The sequence below is a fragment of the Notechis scutatus genome, chromosome 1, assembly GCF_049901735.1.
Source record: "Notechis scutatus isolate UNSWTSFEM ecotype Mainland chromosome 1, rNotScu1.2, whole genome shotgun sequence".
Lineage (NCBI taxonomy): Eukaryota > Metazoa > Chordata > Lepidosauria > Squamata > Elapidae > Notechis > Notechis scutatus.
Genome location: NC_142009.1, coordinates 253,875,692 through 253,895,467, shown reverse-complemented (window position 1 = coordinate 253,895,467; position 19,776 = coordinate 253,875,692). Strand labels below are relative to the sequence as shown.

General features: G+C 37.8%; 1 protein-coding gene across 4 annotated transcripts in view; it reads left to right on the top strand.

Annotated features, from left to right (window-relative positions):
- Nucleotides 1-19,776, top strand: part of ANO3 (anoctamin 3) — a 258,297-nt gene that overhangs the window by 149,973 nt on the left and 88,548 nt on the right. For 3 of the 4 annotated variants that reach the window (XM_026664760.2, XM_087951086.1, XM_087951087.1), the window contains exons 2-4: nt 2,789-3,025; nt 3,172-3,243; nt 13,010-13,146. In XM_026664760.2, the coding sequence (XP_026520545.1) occupies nt 2,789-3,025; nt 3,172-3,243; nt 13,010-13,146 (446 nt within the window). Of the gene's footprint in view, nt 1-2,788; nt 3,026-3,171; nt 3,244-13,009; nt 13,147-19,776 lie in introns of those variants that run through there. The other variant, XM_087951088.1, reaches the window with a different exon arrangement.

The following is a 19,776-nucleotide window of genomic DNA, read 5'->3' as shown; positions in this document are numbered from 1 at the left end:
TCAAGGCAACTTCATTCAGTCATCGTCAACAACCACGGGAAACAAAGCAAAACGCCAGCCTCTTAGGGTAATAAGTAGACAGTAGAAGAAGTCTTCATTTTTCAGGCAAAAGGATTTTTTTTCAAAATTTTATTAATTTTAAAAAAACAAACATACACAAACAAAACACAAAACATAAAAACATAAAACATCTTTTTGGAAAGCAGCTTGATCCTGGATTACATCTCTTTGTACAGACATAAATTCAAGTTCATGCTCACTTTTATATACCATTCCATATCTTATTACCATTCTACATTTTTATATAGCTTCTCCCTTCTTTTCACTCTCTTAATTCTATTTTATTTATTTCATCTTAATTTAAATCATTATACTTATATCCTTTGTCTGTCCTGTTTCAGATGTCTATTATCTTTTCTCATTAACACAAAATTTCTCCTGTTATCACCGATTGGAGTATGACGCCTTTATATCTTTCCCCTAAATTTAACACTTAATATAATACATAACTTTCATTCGGATTCTGCTTAGTACATTCTAAAGCTATTTTAAGAAAAGAAAAAAATTATAAATATATAATATAATTAAAAACAACAATCCATACCAATTGAACTCTATCGTTAAAATTAATATTCATTTAAATCTTAAACATTTTACACATTCCTTTTCAAATAGGTATCATGCTTCTATGGGAACAGTTATAAATTTTGCGTAATTACTTCCCCCATTTCACTTATATTTTAAAACATTATGTAATTAAAATGTTACCATTCCTTCTTAATTCAGTTCTCTCATATGTCATTTCATTTATTTTGTTCAAGAAAAAAAAAAGATTTACACTGAATTACATTGAATATTTTATCCCATTTTATAATCATATGTTATTCCAATTTTCTAACATTATTTCTAATACAAGGGGGGTTGTGGGGGGGGGCGGGGGGGGGGGGGTGGGTTTTGGTTTTTCGGGGAAGGGGGGGTTGTTGGGGGGGGGGGGGGGGGGGGGGGGGGGGGGGGGGGGGGGGGGGGGGGGGGGGGGGGGGGTTTGGGGGGGTGGGGGGGGGGGGGGCCGGGGGGGGGGGGGGGGGGGTGGGGGTGGGGGGGTGGGGGGGGGGGGGGGGGGGGGGGGAGGGGGGGGGGGGCCGGGGGGGGTGGGGGGTTGGGGAGGGGGGGGGGGGGGGGGGGGGGGGGGGGGGGGGGGGGGGGGGGGGGGGGGGGGGGGGGGGGGGGGGGTGGGGGGGGGGGGGGGGGCTGGGGGGGGGGGGGGGCGGCCCCCTCCGGGGGGCGGGGGGGGGGGGGGGGGGGGGGGGGGCGGGGGGGTGGTTGGGTAGGGGGTGGGCCGGGGGGAAGGGGGGGCGCTGCCCCCGGGGGGTGGGGGGGAGGGGGGGCGGCTGGAAGGGGGGAGGGCTAAAAGAAATTTTTGGGGGAATAATTATAGTATGTGGTTTTTACTCATGGCTGCCATTTATTTTTCTTTTACTATTGTAGGCTTTGAATTGCACAATTTAATGGCCACGCTGTAATTTGTTTGCCATCATGGGGGGGGGGGGGGGGGGGGGGGGGGGGGGGGGGGGGGGGGGGGGGGGGGGGGGGGGGGGGGGGGGGGGGGGGGGGGGGGGGGGGGGGGGGGGGGGGGGGGGGGGGGGGGGGGGGGGGGGGGGGGGGGGGGGGGGGGGGGGGGGGGGGGGGGGGGGGGGGGGGGGGGGGGGGGGGGGGGGGGGGGGGGGGGGGGGGGGGGGGGGGGGGGGGGGGGGGGGGGGGGGGGGGGGGGGGGGGGGGGGGGGGGGGGGGGGGGGGGGGGGGGGGGGGGGGGGGGGGGGGGGGGGGGGGGGGGGGGGGGCAGAGTTGCCGTGATTAGATGGGTGGCCATGAAAAGCTAAATAAATAAATAAAATGCTATAGTCCCTCAGAATATGCTTTCAGCAGTCTACAAAATAAACATAGATATCATAATCATTCCATTGTTTTTTGTTATTTTTTGTTGTGGTTTTTTTTGTTCCCCAAAAACTGGCTTTCAGATAACAAAACTGGTTACAAATTGCCTTTTTAAAAAAATAAGAAATCCTCATGGTTTATCAGTTACTTCATGAACAGGAAAAAACTTGGTATATAAATATTTAAATGCAGGGCAAAGTGAATGACAGATCTAATTCAGGTAGGGGGTTGAATACCTTGTCAGTAAAATGAGTAGTCTGTGCTAGCTTTATAATCCATGTTATTTGTCTCACTTCTAAAGCCACCTAAGTCCTTATATACAGTGATGATAAATTCCATATGAATTGTGGGGGAGAAAAAAACAGCTTTCTTTTATCTGAGCTAAATGCCCCACATCAGATAGCTTTTTTTTAATGAGAAAGAGAAACGAAAAAGCTCCACAGCATAAATGGAAAGTTCACTATATATGATGTATGAAACTCTATCATCTTTCATCTCAGGTCCTTAAAAGAATAAAGGGCCTTTGTGTTTTCCAATCAGAATGCCCCAGTGGAACAATAAAGTGAAGAAGAAATTTCAAAGCCTACATTAAAAAGATTGAATTCAACTTGTGTTTAAGAACTGCTGTATTAAATGGCCAGCAATGGGAGTCTGTCATATTGAACTATCCTTTCAGTGTTTCAGCCATCTGTTTGAACAGGCTCACAGAGAAATTCATAACTCCCAGAAGGCAAAGTTTAGATCTCACAAATCTTTGATATCTAGATTTGTGACATTTTAAAATTCTGTCCAACTAACACGTGGTGCTCAAATTATTGTTATAATAATTTAATCTCAGGTTCTTTGTTGGTTTCAGGCATGAATACAAGCAGGAGTGAGACTGTGAAAGAACCACCCTTAAAGCCCTCCCGAAGATCCTTGCCATGCCTTGCCCAGAGTCAAACCCATCCACAAAGTCTCAGCAAGCATTCCTCATTTCTTCAGTCAAACCAAGTGATGCCTCTGCCTCAGCCTCAGCTTCCATCTCAGCCACAGCAACAGCCTGTGACTGCAGAGGCATCAAGTGCTACAGTCAATGTAGTATCAGAAAGAGGTGAGTGTTGATTTAGCCAGATCTCTCCACTTCTTTGCAATTTACAATACCCTCTCACTTATTGAGCAAACCAAAGCAATTCATCCACAATGGATTTTGCCAATGTAAATTACTCTGATGCAATTTTTTTTTAAATTCCCTTTTAGCCAAAGTGATGGAAACCTTGGAAAACAACTTACTCAAGTTATCCAATACAGAATACTGTGATCCATTTTTAGGTGAGCTTTCTCTATGTTGTTATATTGTACAGTACTTATTAGAAATAGCCCTATTTCTGTTTCAGGAGGTGAGAGAGTGCTAACCAGAAAGTTCAATTATCTTGTTATCCCATAAACTAAAGGGTGGTCAACTATGGTCCCTTAATGACCTCAACTCTCAGAATTCTTGAGCCATCATAGTGACTCACAAATTCTGGAGTTGAAGGCCACAAGTTGTAAAGGAGCCATAGTTGCCCACCACTGCCATAGACCATTGGTAGTAGTGCTTGAATTTATGAGCGTAATCCTTCACAACGAAATATCAGTTATTTGCTAAAAACGTGGGGTATGGGATAGAATGTTTTTCCAGTTCTCATTGATTACCAACTCATCAGCATTCTTACCATGAGCCATGCCAGCTGGGACTACTGGGAATTAGGGTTCAGATTCTCCATCCTTGATTCAGATTACTAGGGCTGATAAGTAGATTAAATATTATTAAAAAAAACCAGATGATGTTTATGTCTGTTAAATTGATATCTGACCTTTTCTTCAAGAGCGGCACACACATTTCCTCATTCAATTTTTACATTACAACAATCCTACAGCATAGGTTAGGTTGCGACAGAATAATTAGTCAAAAGTCACTGAATTAATTTCCTGGCTGAGAATAAACTTGAACTTGGGTCACTTATTTAACCCAGCTTCTTAACCTATTCACCATGCTGTCCTTTCATTCAATGGCATTACTTTTGGATGAAGTGGAAATTAATTTAATGAAAGACATACATTTGTAAGATACCTGCTGAATCTCAGCATTTCTCTGTATATTGGGTTCTGTGACTGTAATGAAGATATGCTGAAGGTGCCCTGGGGAGAAGCAGATAAACCAGCAATATTTTTATTATCATAACATATTACTGGACAAGTAGTGATTCAAACATTTACAAGGATGAATCTGATGTTGAGATATTTTTTCTTCTGTTTTGTTTTGCATCAAACCTTTGTTTCCAACCAACTCTTTCTTCCCTAGACTACTTCCAACTCAACTATCAATTTTAGAGGAAAACCCCTTGATTTTTAAGATTGAATTGTTCATTCTCAAAATGGCCTATTATTTAACTGTGGCTACTTCTTCTTCTTGTGAACTACTTAAACAATTGGTTATAAATGAAAAGAAGTGACACATCTAGATCCTGTTCTTCACCAGTGATAGAGCTTATTCAGCACATATGGTGAATGAGTTTCATTCTTTTCATGATCTACTGTGAGCTTCCCCCTGGGGATATTAAGGATGGATCTGAATTAAGTGAGTTAGATAAATATTTAATCAAGTAGCTTGAAGAAAGGAAAAATAAATGGAAAATGGTAAGATAGAGCTGCAAGAAAGTGGTGGAGAATGAAGCTATTAAAGGATATTGTATAAAATACAATTGATTTTCATCTGTGTTGTAACATTGGCTGTAGAATTTCAAGTTGTTTTAGAGCTCAGGGGCTTCATTCTTGTTTTTGGATTTTGTTTTTAAAAATACATTTTAATTAAGTTTATCAGGACATAAAATACAAAAGAAAATGAAAATAGTGGGAAAATAGGGGAGAAAAAAAGGGGTTGGGGGAGAAAGAAAGAAAAAGCATTGCCTTCCAATTCTGTTTAGAATAGGATAATAACATTACAGTCACAACATATTACTTTTACATGCTAATATGAATTAGCCATTTTTTTAACAACAAACCTACCTCATCAGCAAAACCTAAAGTCAAAGTTTCTTTTTCTTTTTCCATCTCAAGCACAAAACCTAGAAACCTAGTTTCCACATAGAAACAAAGTTGGATGTGTTCTTTTCAGATCCATTTTTTAGTCTATTTTATGAAAAATCTGGATTATTTTTTTCCTGAACCATTGGTGCTCCCATGAAAGTGAATACAATCGATTATATGCTTTGTTCTATCTGGTGTTTGAAGATTTCCTTCCCCAGCAGCTAGAACAAATTAGAAAAATACTTAGGCTACATTCACTACAGTGAAGGATAAAACCCTAGACTTGAATGTTTTGCTTAGGCCATTGAATAAATTGCCTACTTCTGTGCAATGCCCCTTAAAAAAAAAAAAACCTAAAATGACATCTTGAACAAGTGACTGGATGTGACTATATGAATACATCCAATGAAGAATCAATTTTGAGTCATTGCTTATATACCATGCCATATATTTGCACTGTGGGAAGAAAAATCCAGTATGGTTCCAAGATGGGAGAAAAATCACTGGAAATAAAATGAAGGCTGGCTACAAGGAGACATGGTTTCGGTTTATTTGGTTTTCAGAAACTTCAGTGACAGCAGCATGTTTCTGGGGTGGCTGACAAAATGGCTGACTGAATCTTTATAGGGTTCTGGGGTTTTGTGATTGTGCAATGTAGTAAGCCTTGTGTCTTTTACTATTTCAGTGGTGGTGGGTTAATCCCATTATGTCCTAAAGATCATGTCCTGTCCTTAGAATTTGAATGGGGGGCATGTAAATTCTTAATCCCATCAGTTCCAGTGGGAGCTGTGGCTGAAAGCATTTTGTTTATGATTGGCCCAGTCTTTCTGAATAATTACAAAATCTACATTCCTACAGGCCATCCTCTTCTTAGTTTGAAGCTGTTTTCCTATGGCAGGAAGACTGGGATTGCTTTCTGCCTTTGTTAAGATTTTTTCTCCATTTTCCCTTTGGGGAAATATAATGTTCTGCCTCTTTTTAATATTAAGAACAAAGAATATTTTAATCTGGGGAGGGAAGGGCTTCCTACAGCATCCTAGAGATAATCTAAGAAAATGCAGATACAGGTAGTCCTACAGCCAGAATTGAGCCCAAAATTTCTCACTGTTGCTAAGTGAGACATTTGTTAAGTCTCACTTTGCCCCATTTTACAACCTTTCTTGGAATGAATCACCTCAATTGTTAAGTTAGCCACACGGTTGTTAAGTGAATCTGGCTTCCCTGTTGACTTTGCTGGTCAGAAGCAAAAGCTGATCACATGACCCTGGGACACGACAACCGTCATAAATATGAGTCAGTTGCCAAGCATCCGGATTTTGATCACGTGACCATGGGGATGCTCCAATGGTTGTAAGTGTGAAAAAACGGTCATAAGTTACCTTTTTCACTGCCGCTGTAACCTCAAACAGTTGGTTAAATGAACTATTGTAAGCCTAGAGCTACCTGCACTATACTATTATCAATGTAATTCAGTATTGCTTCTGACTTTCAAAGAATCCTGCATAGCCACGAAGGTAAGAAAACAGACACCGCCACTCCAAAAAAAAACCAAAACATTATTGAAGAAACTGTCATCCAATGTGACAGCAGTGAAAAACCTACAGTGCATGTTATGAATGCATTGTCAAGTGCTTAAATTCAAATGATTTTAAAGGGACTTATGTGGGTGTCCTTTAAAATAAACATATGTTGGGTTCAATATATAGATAACCTGATGCAATATTATAGATAGCCTGATACAATTTGTGAGGCCGGATCAGAGGTAAAAGGTTTCAAGAAGGGCATGAAAGGGAAATGTTATCTCAGCTCTTTCATCAAGACCTTCTCAAACTGCAGTACTAGCCAAATGAAAAGGACAAACGATTAAGACAAACAAATTGTAGGCTAGCAGAAAAGCAGCTTATACCAAATGCCATTCCAGGGGAATCGTATGGGGGGAGGGTTGTACTAAAACAACCCAATTTGCTATTATGTATGAATGTCTGAGTTAAGCATAGATACTTATTAAACACAGTATAATGCTTCAGATCCAAATCCATAAAGATGCTGAGGATGGGTTGTAGAAGAAAGCAATGTCTGTAACATTTAAAATAAATATGTCTTAACTGAACGGCAGCTGTAGAGGGTTCTGGGGAAAAAATATGGCTGCTTTCAAGAATACAAGCAGCACTAAGCTTGCATTCGCTGTACTCCATTTTGGAACTGATCTACAGAACTTATAACAAAGCTAGATCAAACTGTAGCATCAGATTCTAGTTTAACCAATTGTTATGTGATTAGTTTAAGTAAACCACAATGGCCCAGGTTAGCGTAGAATCAATCACTCTGGTTTATTCCAAACCGCAAAAGAAAGTTATAAACTCTTCTGTGAACAAGGAGAAGGTAACAATGTAAACAGAAAGCTCATCTAAATGAGACTAAAGTGAATTATAGTTTATAACACTAATTGTATTTGGTGGAAAGGCTCTTTATAGCCTATACATTCCCTGAAAACTAGTCTGAAAGGATAAAAGAAAAGTGTGTGAAAAGGGAGAGAATTTGCAAACATTGCTGTTTTCCTTCCATTCAATGAAAGACTCTGTTGTATCTCAGCCCCTTTAAAAAGTACAAGGGCGCCTTCCAAAGGCTAATACAATCCTCCATAGGCAATTTCAGGGATGATAAGAGCAAGTAACATCTCATCCATCATAATATGATCATACAAATGACATGACTTTTGTGATTTGTATCAGTCATATCACACAGATATGACATCAATGTGGCTTGTATAGGTATCTGTACAATCTTCTCCTAGAATGCCTGTACTTCTAGAATACATATGAAGATAACATATATCAAAATTGTTTTACACAGAAGAGACTTTATGTGCAAAATCACAGCCAATACATATTTCTTGGGGAAAACACTGTTACTCATAATAGAAACAAGTCATGTATGTCAACCTTTTTTCAGAAAAATCCATGAAGTTGAAATATTAATTAGCCTACCATCATGGTGTCAGAATACTTATTAGCTTACAACCTTGAGATGTAAAATACACTACCAAAACAAAGGAAAATTCTTTCAAAACTACATCTCCTTACAAACCTGCCACATGCTTGAAAATACAAAGCAGGGAGTGGTTCTATGCAGTGAAATCTGCTAAGAACTTTTACTTAAGGTTGACACAGCCAAATTCACTGAAAGAAGATGAGTCACTAAAGGGAATATCTTTTTTCCTCACATACAACAAAAATCAACTTCCTTAAATTTAAAATCCTTTCTGTTGCTGTATTTTTGGGAACAACTTTCCTTTATCTTCTACATGAAATTTGGGAACAATTTTCTTACATGACAATTTTTCAGGACCTGAAAATAGCTGTCACTTCTCCCCTTCATCTTTCCAGGTGAAATGGATAACTTAAAATGTCTTGTGTTTTTATCACACCTAGAGAAGGAGGGAGGAAGTGAAGGAAGGAGAGAGACAGAGACAGAGACAGAGACAGAGACAAACAGAGAGAGACAGAGACAGAGACAGACAGACAGACAGACAGTCTCTCTCTCTCTCTCTCTCTCACACACACACACACACACAGAGAGAGAGAGAGAGAGAGAGAGAGAGAAACAGAGAGACAGACAGACAGACAGACAGACACTCTCTCTCTCTCTCTCACACACACACACACAAACACACAGAGAGAAAGAGAAACAGAGAGACAGAGACAGACAGACACACAGAGAGGGGGGAGCACAAAGCAATAATATCGAATAGCAATAATTTGAATAGTTGGGCCACTCAAATTCTGCATCAAAAATGCCAGTTTGGGACAAATCAATACTTCTCCTACTCCATACAACATGACCAGTTGTACTTACTACTGAAAACTAAGGCCTGACTGGGAAGGGATGGAGCAGCCTCCTATTGTTCTAAAAAGAATTGAATTTTGGTTTCATAGGACAATCACCAAATCTGACATTTATTTATTTATTTATTTAATCTATTTGTATACCACTGCAATCAAAATTACTCTCGTCAGCTCACAGAGAAAAATACTAACCAGGTAGACCTCGGCTTACAGCAGCTCATTTAGTGACTATTCAGAGTTACAATAACACTGGAAAAACATATGGTCTTTTTTCATACTTATAACCCTTGCAAACACCCCCATGATCACATGATCAAAACCCGGGGATTTGGCAATTGACTCCTGTTTATGATGGTTGCAGCATTCCGGAATCATCTGATCACTATTTGTAAACTTTTGCCAAGCAAAGTCAATGGGCAACTTTATTTAACAATGTTGTTATTAACTTAACAACTGAAGTGATTCGCTTAACAACTGTGGCAAGAAAGGTTATAAAGTGGGGCAAAACTCATTTAACAAATGTCTCAGCAAAAGAAATTTTGCACTCAGTTTTGGTGATAAGTCAAGGACTATCCATATAAAACAAAAGTCATACATAATTAAAAGCACAACTGCAAGAATATGAAAAAAAAATGGCAACAACACAACACAAATCAGGGGAAAGCTCTCCAAAAAAAGCTCAGTCTTTAGAAGTTAGTGAAAAACTAGCAAAGAGAAGATTTTTTAAAAAAATAATATTTATTGTAGTGTTCATGGCCAAAAACGCAAAACTATTCAGCTCATTGACTTCCCTGAGACGTTTCAATTTTTCATTTACCCCACCCCACCCCCCAAAAAAAATTATTACATGAAAATAATTTAATAAATATTATTTTAAATATTACTATAACAGTAATAACAGCTTAGATAATTCCATCAACCCTTAGGGGTCACTATTGTCCACTTTGGAAAATTCTGGCTCATGACCTTTTCTTGGGTGGGGAAGAAGGGCAGTTTCCCTTATTGGTTCACAACACAACCCTTATCCATAGATAACACAACCCTTATCCATAGATAACTGAACTGCAGTTTACTGAACTAACATCAAGTAAACTGTTATTACTGGAGAAAAATGCTAGTAATAAATGTATAACAATACCTGATAATAGGCTTAGTAATCTGAACCTAGAGCAATAAAAGTTTCATGAAAACCAGTATCACTAAAATTTCATTTTTTCTACATTATATTAAATATTGGCAAACCAAAAAAATTAGAGATGAAACAAAAATGTTGACTATGCTTCTGGAAAATATTTTATTAAAAAGCAAACAAAAGCAACGTTTGGTTTTGATCCGTGTCTAAAACTTTTTTGATTTTCAAGTACCAACAAGGCCAGTCATGATTTTTTGTGTGGAAAAGATGAAAAAAAAAGTGCCTCCATCTATTATTTCTTTTCTACAAAGAAAATAAGGAAGAATCTGTTTTAGGCTTTATTTTATTCCTAAAATTATTCAGTTTTGGTTTTGAAACAGTGTAGGCATTTTTTATGAAATGTCATAAATTATATTCTGATTTGAAGAGAAATGAAAGGTTATTGTATTCATAGACATATTTATTGTATATAAGTAGGAACCCCTTCTGCTTGATTTGGTTTTAGACCTTTCTTTATAGTTCATCCATTAACCAAGAAGTGATACCACTGTAATTTCATCTTTATCTGAGAAAATGTCAGCTTTTGATAAATTCCCCTAAAATAGAGTCAGTCAGAGGAAGACAAACTAGAAAATCTCAATATATACGAGTACAACCCCCATGAGCTCCAACTATCAAGATAAATGGCCCTGGCTATAGGAGATGTAATGCAAATATCTGAAGCACCAGATCACCCACCATTGCTTTACAGCCTAGTTGGAGACTTTAAATAGAATATAAGTTCCTTTTGGTATACAAAAGGTCTCTGATGCATAATGGCCATGTCTCATGAAACAGACCAAGACTGAGAAAGAAGATTGTTGGGGGAAAATGTGTTCCATTATCAGTGCAACTACACCAACAAGCAAGAAGAACATTCTGGCAGCTTAACTATAATTGTTCTTTACAAAGCTCAGATTGAAAAGAGAATTGTTTAGAAGTGAGAAGAGGGCAAAGATTAAATTATCCCTGGGTTCCCTGTTTCTATCTTATTCAAATACTCACTGATCAATCGCTTCTATCTCACTTCTCACCTGGACTTCTATTAGCAATAGCAATAGCACTTAGACTTATATACCACTTCACGGTGCTTTACAAGCGGTTTACAGAGTCAGCATATTGTCCCCAGCAATCTGGGTCCTTATTTTACAGACCTCAGAAGGATGGAAGGCTGTGTCAATCTTGAGCCTGGTGAGATTTGAACTGCCAAATTGCAGCCAGCCAGCAGTCAGCAGAAGTGGCCTGCAGTACTGCATTCTAACCACTGCACCACCACAGCTTTATTAGAATAGAATAGAATAGAATAGAATAGAATAGAATAGAATAGAATAGAATAGAATAGAGAGTTGGAAGGGACTTATTAAGTTAACAAGTAAAAAAGCTTTTCTTTTTTTAGAAGTTTCTTTAGCAATGTTCATTGGTCTGTTCTACAGTGCCTGGTGTCTCAGCAAGCACTTCTTTCTCTACAGCTGTTATACCTCCACATTACAAGGAAGGTCATGGTATATGCTAATTAACAAAAACATTCAGGTTATATGAAATGCAACATCTAAAGTTATAAATGAAAAGTTACAGATGTATTGATTTCCTTTCTTTCTTCTTTGCTGTTTATAGATAACTGGATTCTTTATCTGCTGTATAACTTAACTGTATTATTACTGGGCCTACCTTCTAATATGATGGACTTTTTTTTTACAACAACATCTCATGCAATTGGATTTTTTTTTTTAAAAAATATCTACTGCAGTGTACTGACATAATCTGTAAATGAAATCTATTCATATAATTAACTGACAAGTTGGGTGCTTATCCCAAGTATGCAGCAATGGGAAAGAAGTATTAGTAGGTGGACCTGTTAAAAGCCCTATATAGCACCATGATATTTATATAACACATTGGAACATAAAGAACAATAAGGCTGTCTGTCTATACCTATACCTGTCTATCACATAAAATCCATAATTGTATATACAGGGGTGGGGAGGATGAAAAGTAGAACACATCCTGGAGCCAGGTCATCAGGTTCATAAGAAAGATTTGAATTTATTCCATTCAATGCTCCCTATAGTAGAAACTGTATATAATCCCTTCAGAATGCCTTGGTGCAGACCCCGAAGCCTCCTATCAACATGACTTTGGGGAAACAATCACCTGAAAGATATTTTAAGCAATTGTCTAAGGTTTTTTGACTATGTGCCCTTCAACCAGTAAGCTCTGCCTTTGAGAATCTGATCTATAATAGATATGAAAACACTGATAAAATGGGGGTAGTTTATTTTACAGCCGTTTGACTTGCAATAACATCTCTATCTCAGTTCAAAACTTAAAATGTCCACCCCTAGCCCGTGTCCCCCCACTACTCTTGACTTTCTACAAAGGTATGCAACTGAAACTTCACAAAGGCTGTGGTCATAGAGCATGCCTAGTTAAACTCTGTAGGTAAACTTATAATAAAAATTCAATACAATTATACTTAATGTATAAGCTACCACAGCTTCCAATCGACTTATAAAAAAATCAATGTATCTTTTAAGCCATTTCACAATTAACTATCTCACTAATACTGATGGCTGACTTATTTTTCTACTGCAATTAGTAGGGGACTGTTTTGATTTTTCCTGACATAAACTTCCTGAATAATTTCCTTAATAACTGATCATTTGTGTACAGAAAGCTCTGCTCTTTAATCAAATAGTTCTAATGCTGGAGCACCAGAAACCTGATGCTGAAAAAAGTTGAGATTTTAAGCTACAAGTATTCAGTCCATTTTAATTATTTGATATCTTCAAATGCTAAAGAACAAATGGCACATTGCTTTTATAAAACATATTTCAGAATTAAGAAAGAGAAATATTGCTTAAAGTAAATATTGACTTTGTCCCAAAATAATAGGATACTGAATATGTGGCAAACGCAAATAATAAAGGAAACTATGCTTGTATCTTTGCCATAATGTTTCCATAGTAATACTATATGAGTCCATGAGTTTCTGGTATTTTTTTTCCCCGCTCAGACATAGGAAGAGAGAAAGACATATATACAGATGATTCAGAACATGGGAATTATGATTCTCGTACAGATGAATCTCTGCTTATTAAAAGTACACCTACAAAGCAGAAACCAGAACTTCGGACAAAGTCTTCATTGAAGGTAATAACTTTTACAACGTGTACAATATGTTTCCCCTATTCTGATACTAGTATTAAGAGTACAGGTAGTCCTCCAGCTATAACAGTATATTTAGTGATTGTTCAAAGTTACAACAGCACTGAAAAAAGTGACATGACCTTTTTTCACACTTATGACTATTCCAGCAACCCCCTGGTCATGTGATCAAAATTCAGATGCTTGACGATTGGTTTATATTTATGACAATAGCGGTGTCCCAGAGTCATATGATTCAACTTTTGTGACCTTCTGACAAGCAAAGTCAGTAGGGAAGGCAGATTCACTTAACAATTGGGTTACCAGCTTAACAGCTACAAGGTTTCACTTAACAATTGTAGCAAGAAACGGTGTAAAATGGGGTAAAACTCACTTAACGAATATCTCACATAGCAACATAAATTTTGGGCTCAATCATGGTCATAAATCGAGGACTACATGTAATAGCATCTAAATAGTAGATTATTATAAATTTAATCCATGTAAACAAGAGTCAGTTTGATCCAGTGGCTAGGCTATCCACTGAACCCAGTAGACTGAGAGTTCTGGCTGTGCCTTAGGTTTGTAAGCCAGCTGTATGAATCTGGGCCAGTCATTCACAACTACATCAGGATCAGGCAACAAGTTGGTTAGTCAATCCTGCTACAACCAATGGATCAACATTTAGTTGATCCAAAAAAAAAAGTAGACCCTGTACTTGTGAGAAAATGCTAGGAAGAAAAAAAATGTAATCCATACAAACAACAAAGCCAAAACAGATGAATCAAAAAACAAAGTTACAATATCTTAACTTTTTGAGTCAGATCATAAGAATGCAGTGGACAAGGCAGTAATAGAACAATAATTAATGAAATGGGAAGGGTTACGATCTGTAAATCATGTTTAGTTATGTTAGGGAAGGGTCTGTGGTATTTTAATTGCTGGAAATTGATGTGATATAAATTTGAATTTTATAGTGATTACAATAAAGCAAATTTGGGTGAAAGTTCCTCCCACTCCATTTAAGCATAATTTAGAAAGCTTGATTTTTTATTCAATAATAAATGGTTCTCAAATTATTCGACATGTAATCATCTGTATAACTCCATACGTGACATACAAACATACAATTTTCCCCTTGAGTTTGTTTTTCATTCAGAGCGAAAGAAGTAAAACTGCAAGGTCAAATGAAGGAAGGTATTTGTCTCTTTTCTGGGGTCCATTTTTCTTATCAAAATTGCTCTTAAGGGATGCTTTTCATCCCATTAACAAATGAAAGAAAATTATGTGTCCCTACCCCCGCAGAAGGGAAAATCCAGATGGCTAAAATATGGGGCATTTTATCTTACACATGAGTGGATTGGACCTTCAGAAATCCATTGCACATCTCTAGCCTGTTATACTTGCAGAATCCCCTAACATTGGGAGTCTTTGAATGGTACATGTACCACAATTTTCACTGCGCTCCTAGAATAACAAATATACCCCCTGACACTACATGAAATAAACAGAAAATGAATTGTTAGCACCCACCCTTTCTGAGTTTTTAGTCCTTTCTGTATTCATTTGTCTGGCCATCTGTTGGTAGGCTTCATGAGGAGGCTTAGGATTACCTCAGTGTAAAGATTTGTGTGATAGGGATAACATTCTCTTTGGCAAAGAACAGAGGCAGAGTGCTTTGATGAAATACATTCCATTGCCCTGAAGTGTTCCTTTTTCTTCTACTTGTTACTTGTCCTTTCCCAAACCTTGGAGAAGCTGTGTTGTTGGAGAAGCTGTGAGGGCATGAAAAACAGATCAAAGGGAAACAACATTTGTTTAATTTCTACATGAAACTGCTGTGAGAGGTCATCCATTGACACAAGGTTAAGTATCATCAGCATGTACATAATACTCAGTTGTATATCTGTGCCAATGTTATTATACAGTACATTTGGCCAGTTAAAAGATGCTGCCTCAGTTCTTTCCCAGGGTCTGGAGGATGCGGGGATTGAGATGAGGAAGAATAAGATCAACGTATTCTAGCAAGACTAAGTCACTATGAGGTTTGGGGTCCTCTGCCAATCCACTTTTCATTCTGATTTTTACATAGAAAATGCACACCGATTCCTTACTTAAGCCTTTCTCCCAACCAGAATGGTTGCTCTTCAACAAGCCATTTATTATTGGCTGACTTCCCGCTTTGAGAGTACCATTCCTTTTTCAGTTTAAAATCTTGGTTAGCTATGATGATGAAATATGATAGCTGTGCACATTTTTGCACCCAGATATTTTTCCAACAATGTGAGCCATGATGTTTGTAGGTGCAGAGACTCACTATTATTCACACTATACTTTTGCTGATGTTTAAATACCAAAATGTTAAGAGGAGAGGCAGTAGTTTAAAAGATATTAGAAATGATGTACAGTACATCATGATTCTATTCTGGAATCTACATATTTAGTAATTCATATCTCTCCTCTTTGATGTTACTCCTACACACTTACTCCTACATACCTTGAGTTATGAAATAGCATAAAGTTAAAGATGGAAAGCCACTACTATTAAATAGCAGGTAGTATGCTATTTCTTTTCAATAGCTACTGTGCTATTTCAAAGCCAGTCATAAAGGAATGCAGGTATCACTATAGAAAATTGTTCAACTGTACGTTAATCATTAACTGTAAGTTAATGGTGAAGTTCTATACTTAGATATCCATGGAGCATTGAGTTCATTTATGTGTGTATAGAATTTCAGCTATAAAAGCTGCAAAAGAATGCAGTAGGGCGCATAGGCATTAACATTATAGAAACAATCAGTGGCTAAAAGAGAAATTTCATTCCCTTTTCTATTATCCATGTACAGAAATAAAAGCCGTATCATTGCTAAAGTCATTTCATAAACTTTCATTAGAAACACATTTCTGTAGCACCATCTGATAACATTCTGCTGCACCTTTTGCCTTAATCAACCAAAAAACATAAAGTAATCTGAAGAGGATTCTGCCTTTTACTGCCCAAAATATATTTGATAGGCTGCATTTGTACAAATCCTTAACAATCACATCATCATCTTAATGTGTTATATGAATCCAGCCCATGAAGTTAATTTATAGCTAATGTATTGTGCAAATCTAGAATTTTGTCTTAATTTAGAAAATTGTAGTCCAATTAAGTATGAACAAGCATGTTATGCAAACAAATAATACCATATCAGTTTTAAAAGTATTAATAGAAGCTTTCTGCTAGGGATCTTGGTATCTGTGTTTTCCTGAACTCCCAATACAGGTAGTCCTTGACTTATGGCCATGGTGGGCATCAACATTTCCATTGTTAAGCAAGGTGGTTGTTAAGTGAGTATGCCCAATTTTGCAACCCTTTTGCCACCATTCTTAAATGAATCACTGCAATTGTTAAGTTAGAATCACATGACTGAATCTGGCTTCGCTCATTGACTTTGCTTGTCAGAAGCTGGCTGGGAAGCTCATAAATGGTGATCACATCACCCAAGGATGCTGCAGCTGTCATAAATATATGCGGGTTGCTAGGAGCCCAACTTTTGATTGCATGGCCGTGAGGATGCAGTGACAGCCTTAAGTGTGATGACCAATCATAAGTCATTTTTTTCAGTTGCTCTATATTTGGCACTTGAAACACAACCATTGTAATCAAAGGGCTGTAAGTTGAAGACTAGCTAGTAAAATCTTCTGTGGGTCTTCTTCACTGCAAATAAATGTGCACTAATATTATCCATGAACGGACTTCAGATTGGTAAAAGAAATAAAACGGTACCTCTGCCATAAGTTCTTCTTCCAGAACTAGATCCCATATTAGTACAGACCTGCTGATGAAGCCAAGTCTCTTAATATTTCCAGGCAAAGTTTTATATCTTCACAGAATATCATACATCAACACTGTTGTGATAAACTACTTAATTGAAAGATTCTTTATTGCTAGAACTGCCACAATTCATCACATCCTATAATATTTCCTACAATATTCCATTGTTTGAAAGTCCATTAAATAGTGATGTTTTGCAAGGCATCTTCCTGAGTCAGCAGAGGCTCTAGATTCTAGTATGGTTTTCAGTCAGACCTGAAGTGTTGCATTAAGCTAAAGTGTGATGTATGTTCCCAGTTCATTGAGCTCAGAATAAATGGATATAGATTGTTATACAATTTGTCACAGGTTGTAAAAAGTCCAGACTAATGTAGAAAATGCCAACTCCCCAGTGATATTTAGTGCTTATATTTATAATAATTTTTTCAGCTCAACACTTAAAAATGAAACATGTTTATATTTTTCATTGAACTGCTTTTTACTAATATATATAATTAATTGATCTTGGATAATCTCCAGAAGCTAAGCAGGGTCATATCTGGTTAGTAAATGAATGGGAGCTCATTAGGAAACCCAAATGAAAAACATAAGCTCCACTAGGAGTTTTGTTTGGGGTGTGGGGTGGGACAAAGCACTGGAAGAAGGTAATTAATTCTGTATTGTTTGAAAGACAATTAAGTAGACCTGCCTACTTAAGTCATAAAGTCAAAGTCAAGTTGGACTATTTACCAAAAACACTTAGATTTACCTCCACAATGCTTTATAGCACTCTCTAAGTGGTTTACAGCATATTGCCCCCAAAAAACTGAGTCTCAGTTTATCAACCTGAAAGGCTGAGTCAATCTTGAGCCAGTCAGGATGAATCTCCTGGCAGTGGGCAGCGTTAGCATGCAATACTGCAGTCTACCCATTGCACCACCGGGTAGTATGTTTATAGCTAACATACTGTAATTATTTTTTTTACCATTTTCATGGTACTACTATTAAAGATAAGCTTCCAAATGTGAATTCTCATTGACCTGACAGTTATTTGAATTTTTAAAAAAATATATTGAGAAAGGCTTTTTCTTAAGCGATGTAACCCTTCAGAAAAATTTCTTATGTCTTTAATATAGTTGGCCCCAATATATTAAAAATTAAAAATTAGTCTTGGCTTAAATGCTTTCCAGTCTTCAAGTGGTACAAACATTTGAATATGAAATCTACTTTCTTTAAAAATATCAAACAACTTGAGGTAGGACATTTGATACATCATTCAGTTTTTAATTTTAATTAGATAGTTGGCAAGAGAAGTTTCCCATTTCAAGTGATTTTGCTCGTCTGTCTTTTAAATAAGAGTCATGCTGAATGTTTTTAGCCTCACGAAGCAGCTTCTACCAGTACTCAGCTTACTCATTTTCTTAGGTATAATAATTAATTATCACATTTTGCCTTGAATGCTTTCAACACCCACTAAAATAACTGATGGTTGATATCAGGTGTGACTTAGTGGTCCATATTTCAGCAAGTGATATAATATAATTCATATGGTTATGAGCAGTGGTGGGATTCATTTTTTTTTTAACTACTGGTTCTGTGGGCATGGCTTGGTAGATGTGGCAGGGGAAGGATACTTTAAAATTCCAGTCAGAGGTGGTATTTGCTGGTTCTCCGAACTACTCAAAATTTCCGAACCTGCTGAATACCACCTCTGATTATGAAGAACAGACAGTTACTTAGCATTTTGAGGCACTACATCCTTTCAAAGGGTCTGTAAAGCTACTTTGAAAGTCATCTTTACACCATCTTCAGATTCATAATACATAGCTTCACAGTGGTTTGAACAGCCAAATGTTTCCTCTTGATTACATAACTAACTAGGCCAGGGATGTCAAACTCACAGCATCACAGCAGCATCACATGACATGCTGGCACTTTTTTCCCCTTCGTTAAATTGGGCGCGGTCAGCACATGACGCATCCAGGCTGCGGGCTGTGACTTTGACAGCCCTGAACTTCATTCTTTCATTAGTAGTTAACCATTCTAGCCAATGTCAATTTACAGAAATCTGAAGTGTGCAAGTGACAATAAGTATATGGACCAAGTTTAGCAAGAATCCCAACATGTAAAGGAAATGGATATATGAAAAAGCTTTGAAGATCTTGAGTAAAAAATAGAAAGATAATTTGATTTTCACATAATGTCACTTAACTCCTTTTAAAAATCTATCTGTGTGTGTGTGTGTCTGTCTGTCTGTATATCTATCAAATGTATATAGCCACTATCTTACAAACAACTCTGAATGGTGTTCAACAAAGCTGACAGTAAATTAATAAACACTAAATAGTTATAGTAGTTATTATTAAAACATTTAAAATATAAAAACAAAACTAGAAAGAAAGAATATTAGATTAAGAGATGTTAATAAAAGTGGAGCCACTTTAATAATTCTCCGGTTCCTTAAAGTCTCCAGGACAGATGATGCAACCAGGCTTTGAGGGACTTTCGGAAAGTCAAAAGTGGTAGATCCAGGTTCAATTTAGGTGGGGAGATGACATTCTATAGAGATGGTGCCACAGTGGAGAAAGTGTGCCACCTGTGGCCCATCAAATGTAACTCCCTAGAGGTACCTGTAGTATGTCTTCTCTGCTGGATCTGATGGAACAGACAGATGTAAATAGAGTGGTCATCCCTCACATAACCCTTCTCAATAACAAAGTTCAGAACCAAACAAATATACATTATTCCTAACTAAGCTGCCCTTTCTTGGAATATGGAGATGACATCTGATTTGAGGGCACTTGTAAAACAATGCCAGATAAGTTAGTGATGGTTTG